The 12,052-nt window shown below is 35.6% G+C and overlaps 1 protein-coding gene across 3 annotated transcripts in view; it reads right to left on the reverse strand.

The window, feature by feature from the left end:
• Positions 1–12,052, reverse strand: part of FMN1 (formin 1) — a 188,145-nt gene that overhangs the window by 122,337 nt on the left and 53,756 nt on the right. For 2 of the 3 annotated variants that reach the window (XM_075151791.1, XM_075151792.1), the window contains one exon: positions 7,692–7,724. The exons of the other annotated variant lie outside the window; for it this stretch is intronic. In XM_075151791.1, the coding sequence (XP_075007892.1) occupies positions 7,692–7,724 (33 nt within the window). The remainder of the gene's footprint in view (positions 1–7,691; positions 7,725–12,052) is intronic. 3 annotated transcript variants of the gene reach the window in all.

A 12,052-nucleotide genomic window follows, 5' to 3' on the forward strand; every position in this document is an offset into this window, starting at 1 on the left:
TTTTGAGAGGATTCCATCCCAAGTTTAATAAATGATGGAATTTGTTGCCTATTCGGGCATACTCTTTACTTATGCAACTTGATGCTTCCTTCAGTCAATAATTATAACTCACTGCAGCTAAAGGAAACTTTCATAAAACTGGATGTTTTTTCTAAGATAGTGAGATAAAGCATATATTATAAAGTCTTAAATAAATACAAATATTTGTCACATCTGCTGGTAGTTAGCAATGTATGTCAAAATACCAGGTTAGTGAAAAATGTTTCATTAAAATACCTTTTTTAAAGTAACGTGAAAGTTGGCAAAGTACACGGGAAGCTGGATAGAGGCCTTGGTGAAAACTAAAAGATATACAGTGACATAACAGTGCAAGGTTTCCCTTTTCTATGTTGTTGGTGGAAAAATAATTCAGTTAGTAATTGCAAAAAAAAAAATCTCCTTACTGTGAAACTTAAATTTCCGTTTACTCCCATGTTTTGCTGTAGTTGGTAGATAAGACAGGTAACCAATGCAGTCTTGCTAATCATATGTATTTATCAGATAGGCCAAAACTCTACTTTGACCTCATTATCATGAGAATGATAATGATGACAAAATGACCCTTCCCTCCCCCACCGCTACCACTTTTGTGCACTTTCATCTTTTACATTCATACTTTCTGCTTCTTGGACTTGCCATACTTATTTTGCATCCAATGCGCAACTTGCACAACATTAAACCACAAAGATCCTCTCTTCACATAGAAGCAGGACAAAGAGATGCCTGTGGTCTAGATCAAATCACTTTTCCAAGTTCTGAGTTCTATCCAGACCACTGTCAGGGGAACAGTTATTACCTAATGAAGGTATCTGGGGGTCATCCAGTCAATCAGATTTTACAGAAAAGCTGCGCTAAGGCATAATAGGGGAAAAAATGGCTACATAAATAAAAGAAAATATCTAGTTTGGGAAGATAAGCTCATTGTAGACCATTAAAGCAAGAGAATGCTGGAAAAAAGAGCTGAAGTTCTTAGCAGAAACTGATTCAGTTTCCAGATGGCACTCCAAAGTGCAGTGAATTAAGCAAAAATACTTTACTTTGAGATTACCCATGTCACATATTCCTAATTCACAGACATTTGGGGGCACAATGCAACAAGGTCTATTTTTGTTCCTATTTCTACAGGTAGTTTACCTGAAGAGGTAAACTGAGAACTGCCACAGTCCAGAGCGGTGCAACTGTGAAACAAAAATCATTCAGTTTCATAGTGAAAAAAATTATATTTCTATTGAGACAAGCCAAAAGCCTATTTCGCCTAGTATCCTGTCTCAGTAGCCAAAAAGCAAGTAACGTGTAAAAAATTAAAAACCGGCAAAAAAGTGGTACTTTTCCTGTACGCTCTTCCAGCAACTGATTTGCAATTCAGGAACTTTCTAAACCAGAGAAGTTGTTTGCATATTTAATAGTTTGCAAGTGGATTCCTCTTCCATGAATGTGCATTGCTGATTTTAAAACTCCTGCAAGCAGACAACGTCCTGCAGCAAAGAATTAACTGCACATTAGGTAAAGACCTTTTTGTTTATTTTGAATCTGCAGCTGTTAGGTTCATTTGATGCAATTCCTGTGCTGGAAGAAACAGTGAACAACTGTTCACCCTTTACCCATTTGCTGTTTCTTGTGATTTTAGAGATCTCCATCATATGCCCCCTTGACTGATTCTTCTCCACTTGAAAGAATGTTAGTCTACATAGGCTTTCCTCATATGGAACATGTTCCATATTGTTGATCAAAGTTGCTGTCCTCCCCTGAACCTTTTACAGTTCTACTGTACCCTCTTTGAGTTGACAAAACTACAGTTTCCCATGAAATTCAAAATGTGGACATTTATACAACAGCATTATGATGATCTAGAATATTTTATCTTCTATTTCTTTCCTACTACTTGCTATCACTTCAGTTGCTTTTTGATCACTACCGAGCACTGAGCTGACATTTCCCAAGATCTATTTTAACATCAAGGTCTTGTTTTTAAAGAGTAATCATCAGATCAGAGTTCATTATTCTCTATATGTATTTAGGATTTTTTTCCTCAAGTGCAAATCTTAATAGAGCTACATTTTGGATTTCCTTTGCCATTCTATTGCATAGTCCCTCAATCTTAGATTTTTTTTTACCTTTTTTTTTTTTTCAATTCTCAGGAAAAAAATTTGCATTCTGATGAGAGAATGCTAAATTTGCATTCAGGTCTTATCTTCACTACTCTTACTAACTTCATATCAGCTGCAAGCTTCTCATTCTGAAGTCTCACTTTTCCAGTTCATTTATGAATACATGCAGAGTGTAGAGTTGCAGAGTATTTGCACCCTCAGCAAGTTTGCTGATGATACAAAACTGGGAGCAGTGGCTCATAAGCTGGAGGGTCGTGCTGCTATTCAGAAGGGCCTCGACAGGCTGGAGAAATGGGCTGACATGAACCTCATGAAGTTCAACAAGGGGAAGTGCAAAGTCCTGCACCTGGGGAGGAACAACCCCAGGCACCAGCACATGCTGGGGGCTAACTGGGTGAAAGCAGCTTTGCAGAAAAGGACCTGGGGGACACCAAGTTGAACATGAGTCAGCAATGTGCCCTTGCAGCAAAGGCTAACAGCATCCTGGGCTCTGTTAGGAGGAGTCTTGCCAGCAGGTCAAGGGACGTGATCCTTCTCTGGTGAGGGGCACCGGTGAGGCCACACCTGGAGTGCTGTGTCCAGTTCTGAGCTCCCCAATACAAGAGCTGGAGCTTTTTTAAATCGAGGTCCATATACGCATTCCAATATTCACTGTACATTAAATGGTATCTGTTGTAAAATCATAATTGACCTTTTTTTGTATTGTTTGTTTGAAACACTATTCTCTACTATAGATAAATATAATTATGATTAAAACAAGAAAATTTGGAATAATTTCCATAATGAGTAAATATATTACACATTCCAGTGACAAGAAAATAAATCTCTGATTTCTTGAAAATCTGAAGGAGGAGATCGAGAAAACGTAAAATTAGCCACTTCCACTTGGTGGCAGTTTTGTACTCCATTAATAACCTTTTTCTTTTTTTTTTTTCTGAAGTCAAACTATAATTCACCAATTTATGGATATAGATATACTGTTCTTTTATTCTGGATGTCAACTTGTTATCTCATTAGTTTTTCATCTAGATTTTTATTTTAATACAGTTTTTTGTCTTATATTTTTCCTAATGATTAGCTTGTTAAATTTTATTTGATAGTAACATATACATTTGAAATTTCCCTGTTCAACTGTATGTTTTTAGAAGGTGCTTGCGAAAAAAAACCCCACTATTTCTGGAATGATCAACTAGACTAATGTCATGATCCTGTTCTGCCACCCATAGATATAGTCAATATTAGAAAGCATCATAACTTTACTTCACTTCCAGTCATACTATATTTGGTTCTGCCTACACACAACTGCAGGAAAAATTAATTATAATTAGTATTTTATCTGATTTGAAACAAATATTTTAGCATTGAACATTGCAAAGACAGAATCAGTGCAAGTCTGATAACATTCTTCTTAGCTAACTTCCAGATTTGGTATCAGTCTGCTTCATGCTTTTAGAGTATATTGGCAATACGGATCATATAAAGATAACATTGACTAAAAAGATATCAGTATATCAGGAAAAGGAATCTGGATCTAAAAGCAAGGATTTTTTTAATAATATTTTCTTTATCATAAGGTACTACAACATTTGAAATGCTCCAGTTAAAGCACGGAATTAACAACTACAAAAAAGTAATGGGTTGCAAGAAGGAAATGAGATTGTGTTTTAACTAAATACCCACTGCAAGGAGGAAGCAACTCTGTGTCCTGTAATTGCATCAAACATAGTATGTAAACAGATAAAGAATTATTGTGGAAGCACAATGGAAAAGCTGAAGAAGCAAAACCAAACAATTAAAAATGGGTGAATAATTAAGATTGACAAGAGCCGAACAAAGGGCTTAAAATGCTCTAAGAAGGCAGAAATGGAATTCGTTATAGAATCACAGACATCAACTGTGTGAAAACAACAGAGTATCACGTATTGTGAAACAGTGGACAAATGCCTACAAACATTTATACATCACATCTGCTGGAGCAGAGTGTACAAATACACTAAAGAACATTAGGGGTGTACAGGTACAACAGCAGAAGGTTTTATTCACATTCTCTTGAATAGCAATTTAAAAACAAAAGTACCTGGAACCCAAAAAGTTGACAGATACCAAAACTTACATATGGGGAAAAAGGGAAGGCAAGAGAGAAAGGTTGCTTATCTTGATGTAAGTTTTACAAAAAGCACATACTTTTAAATAGTTATTGTATTTTATAACTATGAGTTTTAAACTTTAACACAGAATAATCTGAAACAAAGGAAGACGTTTTCGGTATATTGGACTAATATTAACAGCACTGTGTTTTCTAAAATTTTGGCCCTCAAAGCTAACCTTGCAAATAAAATGTATAACACGGGACTGCTCAGATCTACCCTTAATAATCATAAAACCCAAGTATCTGAAATAGCAGCATATTCTAGTATTATTAGGCCCTTGATACCTGAATATGAATGGGTCCATCAGTATTTACTGCCTCGACTGTTCAGCTTTTCCATTTATCCTGACCTTCTAGGACAAACATGGTCTCCAGGCAATACACCTGTAACTTCTGTGGGCCTGTTTGGGTCTATGGTTTCTACAGAGAAAGTTGAGCTAGGATATCGAGGTGTTAAGGATATTGAATGGAGGGTTTAGTTGGAGCTGGCTTCTTTAGAAGACACAGAATTCCCAAATAATTACACCTCTAATCTTTTTAGTTACAAATTCAGACGACCTTCAAAATCTGAACTGTATATCTGTACGATCAGTAAATATTGTTTACTGTGTTCAAGAAGTTGCAAGGGCCAGAATTCCTTAACCTCAGAACCCCAGCTTTTAGGGTAGAGATGAGCGGTAGGATTTTCTTTTTCTGTTCCATGAACAATTTTAAGATGTTGTCTACTTATTTGTTTCATTGGAAAGGAGGGAAAAAAATATGAGATTTTTATGGATGGGCAAACATAATACCTTGCTCATTTGCCCAGTCTCCAAGCAGGCAGTAAATCACATGAGTGGCCTGTAACTTTAAATACTTAAGTGTTTCTAGGACCTCCACACCACCACCAGACTCCTCTAAGATGGGGCCTACTTCAAGTAAAGGAAATGGAAAATGCTAGCGATTGAATTGTCAGGGAGAGATGAGTCTGTCAGACCACACTCTTCAGAAGTCCACTTAATAACAGTTTATATAGACAATGTAACTCTCCTACCCTAAGGTCATTGATGGTATGTGCAGGGAAATTCTAACAAATTCCAATATAAGTTGCTTTAATTAATGCAGAAATGTCTGAACACTGTCTTATTTCCTAAGAAGTATTCATGCAGCTGTAATGAGCATGAGTGGACTTTCATTATGAAACTTCAAAGGGAATAGGACAGGGCTTCAAAGTTCTTTGGATTTATTTCTTCTAATGTGGTGTCCACTTGCATCATCATCTAAATTGTGTTTCATGGTAGAATTAAGGACTAACTTGTTCTTCAGTGATATAATGCATCAAGAGTTTATCCTGGTCATAAGGTTTGTTTATAAGTCTTGTAAAATAATCACATTGAATATTCACCAACAACATCTAGTATTCCTAACTCAACTACAAAAAAGGATCAAAAAAAAAAAAGAAAACAAATCTTAATCCTTAGAAAGTTTTAACTCAGCAGATTGCTATACTGTAATGTTTGAAAAGCGTGAGAACAGGAAACTGCTTAATGAATAAACAAATAATGATCATCCATAGACAGTATAATGACAGTTTCTTAACTTACGGAAATAAAGGAGAAGACAGGCTAGAGATATGGAGGCAATATATTACACTAAAAGGAGGACTCAGAAAGAACTTCTTGTTCTTCAGAAAGGGTGTTTTAATCACTGGGGAGTTGGTATTTCCTCATTTGAGAATGTCTTTAGGAAGCTTTTATTCAAATATTTATTTTAGCAAAAAAGGCAGACCAACATTTCAGAGTACTTCATGCACATTATGGATTATATAAACTCAGTATCAAAAAAAGCAGCACATTTAGAAAAAGTACACAGGTTCACCACCTTCATGACACCAGAATGAAACTAGTCAGTCTTCATCTAAAAAATACCACAAAAACCCCCTGCTATCTCAGCTGTCACAGAAGGACCCTCCAGAAGATGTTGCTTTCTGTTATTTCCACATACACAAAAAAATATAAATGCTTTGAAACATGCCTTATTCGGTTACGTCAGTTACTTCAGCAAGCAATTGCAGAAGTGACAAGTCATTGTAGAAAAAAAGAGGAATACTATCAGAAAATCCTCTTTTAAAATAAACTGAGTTCCAACTCAGCTTCAGTTAGTTATCACACATTTGATAATAATCCGATAATTCGAAAGAGATGCTTAAAAGGAGTTTCCGCATCATGAGAGTTTGTACAAAATAAGTTCCTCAAACTTCATTTGAAATCCAACAATGGCCAGGGCTCTGTGTGTCTTGCTCTTGGTGGGATACAAAACTGAGCAAGAAAACGCAGAAAGACACAGCAGGGACTGTATCTGAATAAACTTCCATAAATCAGGTTCATATCGTTCATTCCCTTTCTTAAAAGACAATTAAATCTCCTTTTCCTTCAAAAGACTTCCCTATAGATTCATTGCTAATGGCGTTATCAGTCAGTATCTAATTAGCCCTCACACAGTTTTCAATGGGATTTTATTGTATTTCTTTGGCAGTCTTAAATGTGCTCCTGTTTTGAATAAGGACCAGTGTGTGTCCAAATACATCAAGGTTATGGAAAAGTAAAAAGCTATCATCCCTTTAATCCTTCCAAACTGACTAGTACTAAACAGGGCAAATTTAGTTCTTGTACAAAAAGCTTCAGTTCCCATTTTTTATACGCAATATTTATTCAAATCAGTAAAAGTATGCTGCTACAATATTTCTCATCATTTATTAATTCACTTCACCTTGCCTTTTTGCTTAAATGCATCTGTTACCTCAGTTTTATATAAGATACACCTCACAATGGAGGACCATAGCCCACCAACTTAGAAAGAACTTTTCCAGCTCAATTTTCACTACACCTACAGTCTTTGTTTTAAAGATTTTTAGAATAAGCACTGCCAGATTACAACAAACCCAATTATTAGGCATATTAGATTATCTCTAAAATAGGTTACATTTACCTGGGGTTTGCTCACAGACAAGAGAAATGAGGGAAAAAAAAAAAGAAGAAGAAGAGAAAGTAATACACCAGTTCTCAATCGTGATGTTCTTCCAATCAGACTTCAAATCTTAACTTTGCAAAATTTCACACTCAGCATTGTGGCACGGATCTGAAAGTCAAAGAAATCAACCTAAGTTCCACTCACTTTAGTGGGCTGACGGCCACTGAAACTGAAGTAACGTAAGCTAGAATTCTGAAAACTGTTCCTCATCTATATTACAGAACATCTGTAGTCTTTATTAAATTTTTAGTCCTAAACAGTGGAGGTACTGCAGACTCTGTCTCTACCATTTTTATCCCATCAAGGAAAGGTAAATGCTGCCTTTACAGTAACAAAAGAGACCAAAGACTAGACACAGACGGACAACATTACACTGTTCCACCCACCTGGTGGTCCCTCCTTGTAAAGCTTTAGGTGAGCTAGAGACAAAAGCATAAGTAAGATTGTATTTAAGCTTCACACAGGGAATTATATTTTTACACACATTAAATATGTATCCTAGCAGGGAGTCTGGCAGACTCCGTGCTTTTTATTCATCACTACAAACATATACCTCAGTCAGTATTTTCAGTTCCCATTTATATAATTTTGTCTTGCAAAAAATTATCAACTGTTTATGAATTGCTTAATTTCTTAAGTGTTCCTAGATATTAGCACTGCTCATCAAATCAAATCAAAATCAAACAGCAAGTATTTAAATAAATTTCTCCCATGTAAAAAATCCCATGGACATTCCTTAGCTAACCATAGGCCACATGTAGTAACACTATGAAAACAAACTTGCAAATACTTCTATAAAGCTCTCAGCTCGATATATACACAGAATTGCATATTGCACACTGTAGAATGATTAAATAATTTATTTTATTAATTCCTCAAGGTTTTCAATTGGAAGTAACAATGGTGCTCCCTTATTACTGCTTGGTAAGGCAAGGAGAGCAATGCAGATCAGAAAGCTTAGCCTCTTCTGACAGATTCATTCCATACAATCTGATTAGAAGACACAAGTTTGGGGTGGGAACACTTTCAGGAATTCCTTGTTTTGCTTTTTAAGTTGTTTCTAAAACATGCACTTTTTAAAAAAAAAGATAGACTGTGCAATGTATGACATATGCCACCGGGTGGTAGAAATAAAGCATATAAGATATTACTAATGATTAGTAAAGTATAAGGCATGCTTCACTGTTTTGCAAAGAAAATAAACACTATAGCATGCATGTTTTTCCTTAATCCTAGAAAACCAAACATTAAATAAAATCTGAATGTTTTGGACAACCTATGTAATTTATGCAAATGCTTAACGTTCAGTTGTATAATCACACAGAAATTATCTGAACACAGAGCAGCAATAACGTTTACAAATATACACAATAAATGCTCATGTAAATATTTATCATGATACTGAGCAAGCTGCACTGTGCATCACCATTTCTAAAAGAAAAGGTACAAGCACTCACTGGTAAATCTGGTGACCTGAATATTTAACCTACAACTTTGGGAATACTGGATACAGTGGGTCACAATGTTTCGAAAGGCAATTTTCATTCTCCAAAACTGTTGCAAAAAGCAAGTATACACACTCAAATATTATTCAGTGTTATTCTATTTGTGTTCAAAACTGTGCTGTGCAAAAATTATCTTTTCTTCTTTGATAGTAAAACAACTTACCTACTTGAATAATTTTAAATAAAAACTTATATGAAAACCTTTCCCTCAGAAATCTCCATAACTCACATTTCAAATAGATGAGTTACTCCTCAAACTTTACATAAGCAATTTAGGAACCTTCTCTGCCATGATCTCAAAACTTCCAGTATAAAGTAAAAGCTTTGAAGAAAAATGACCTACATAGCCACTTCTGGTCAGTACATTCATTTTTGTAAAAAATCTCACGTATTAAACTCAGTATGTGGAAACATCCAAAATAACGTTAACACAATTTAGAAGTCATTAGAGAACAAAAGCTGGAAAACTTGAGTGCAATCTACCTCTCTTGAGATGTACCACACCCTGTAGCATAAAGGAAATCATTAACTTTTAACTGAGCTGATTCATTACATTTCAGAATAGTGAGGGTTTCTTAATCTTTTCTCCCTCCTTGGTAACCCTTGGTCCCATCGTTTTCAATATTCCCTTTTACTATAGTTTCCTCCGCCGTTATTTCCCCACGTAGTTTTCCCCTTTAACCACCAGGTGTCAGAAGGGAATCTACTCACCACAGCTCCACCTTTTTTATTATTTATATATTTATTTTTACAGGCACATTGATGTGACTTTCCAGGCTTTTTCAGGCTACAGTCCTAAAATGCAGCAAATGTTCAGGCTTTTCTTCCAATAAACATAGTTCTGAGCAACTTTCAAAACATGTTATTTGTTCAGTCTTGGAATGGTGTTTATAAAGCATACTTTTCACACAGAAGTAACACTGGGAGAAATACAGATATTTATTTGAAGCGCTACATGGATGCAACATTTTAAGTAGACAAATTGTGGCTTATACATTTTTTACAAGATGATTGGTCAGTGAAAGCCCAAAGCTTAGGTTTATAAAAAGTTGACAGACAGACTTCCTTAAACTTCCTGAACACCAATTTAAACAAGTTTTGCATTTAAGTATCCTTTTAGAACTAGGAAATTAAAATTTATTTGTGCTTAAAGAAATTCTTAGAATTACCTATTTTTTTAGGGATAGGGGATTTGCTAAAACAATATTGAATAGTTTTTACACATTATTCTAATCCTTCCCTCACCCCTTTCCATCTATTCCTATCTGTCATCCTTTCTTTAATTCCCATTGAACCTGAACTCTTTTACAGCCCCATAATTCAGTACATATAAGGATGTCAATTCCGCAGACTGGGAAATGAGCAGACATCCTTCACTTCAACTTAATTTTTTTTTTAGACTTTTAAGGGAAGGAAGAACCCTACAAGCCTAAAATTTCAATTATTTTCAGCACCTTAAAGATTCTGGTACAGTGAAAATATGGAAGATGTAAGGAAGTGAGACAGATGGAGAGGGACATGTGGAGAATAAACAGTCCTAAACAAGCCAATAGGCCAGTATCTAAATACTGTCTGGATATTAAGATAATACAGAAGATATAAGAGTTAACTTCTTACTACAGAAAATGAAGTAACTTCACAACACTCATTGAATTCCCTGGGAACAACAGAATGATACCCACAGAAAAGCAGCCTCCTGAAGGAAAAACATGCAACCCCTTGATTCTCTGTTATGGAAATGAAGAAAATAGTTCTTACTCTTTCTGACTGCAAAGCAGTATAAAGCACTATTCAGAAGCAGTCACCTGAGTAACTTATGTGCTTGATCGGTCCTGTCACAGGTGAGGTTACAGCTACAGTTCATTTGCCTGATAGCAGAAATGAATAGTTTCGCTTGTCATTTTCACCCTCCCAGGAGGGCAACATTAGAGGTACTGCTGCTGGGGACAGTCAACATGATTTCGTTCTCAATACACGTCCTACTTCATATTTATAAAACCAATCTGTTACAGGATCACATTCACCAATGCTATATGGTAAACAAATAACACCTTATCAGCAAACATGAGGTACAAATTTATTACTGAATTTCTTTGATGAGTTACAGACTCTATCTTCTTCATCTAGCACAAATTTAAAATACAAAGCACTTATTCTAGATCTGTAACACCTTTGCAATCACTGTATGCTACATATAGTAAGCATACGTTGAGAATGCATGTATACTATACATGCAGTGTAAGTGTATATTTATTCAAACGTGGGTGGGTATGTGGGTGAGTGTAGGCACACCGCTTCCCCAATATATTCTCAGCAATTCTCAAGTTTAGAACTGTTGACAAACTTAAAACATGGTTATATACAAAATTAAGAAATGTACAATAAATAGGGTTGGGTTTTTTACAGATATGAGTACATGTCTGTGCCATAGCAGAGGGGGCAAATTTGGCAGGGATGATACCATATTTAACTAAAAATAAATCCAAAAAGCAGTTCTAAATCCAGGTGCAAATTTTCAGAAAGCGTCAGGGTGTTCAGACTCAGGGTTTCATTTAGACTAGTATCTAAATCTCTCATCTTCAAATGCTGGGCCAAACAGAACTTCAGATCACATGAACAGTGAGACTGGAGAACAGGAAAGTGAATTCAATAAAACTCAGAGGCATTTCTGTTATACAAAGGGCCTCATATATTTTGAAATAGAACCATGGAAATAAAATACAGAGTCATTCTTCTTGCGCTGTACACAATTGCTTTTTCACTGTCTTTCAATTATATAACAAGAATCATTTCGTAAAACCCTGTGACCGTTTTTGGGCCTTTGCAACATCACATTGGTAGGACCCATAGTGGTGCCTACGTTTCAAAATAAAAACGACAGTAAAAGAAATCATTCACAGAACTTGCCTTCATTATATTCAGATAATAGATTAATCTTCTCACTAGGAAAAATGTAGTTTAAAAATCAAGTTTCTACTTTGATGGACCAAAACTGTCCTGTATGTGAATTCTTAAGCACACTGGTATCTATGGCTACACAGATTATGCATCCAGATATGGCTTTGTATGCTGTGAAGCATGTCCTTGTCGGGCATCTGCTGCAATAGATGCACCCAGACTCAAAAACAATAGGTCTCCTAAAATGACTACATTTCTATAGATGGTATGCATAATGGAAATAAAGCAGGGATTTTTATTGAAAAAAGTGGAGCATAACTCTTCTTCCCCCTCACCTTGTAATA

This window comes from Calonectris borealis, chromosome 5 (genome assembly GCF_964195595.1).
Source record: "Calonectris borealis chromosome 5, bCalBor7.hap1.2, whole genome shotgun sequence".
Taxonomy (NCBI): domain Eukaryota; kingdom Metazoa; phylum Chordata; class Aves; order Procellariiformes; family Procellariidae; genus Calonectris; species Calonectris borealis.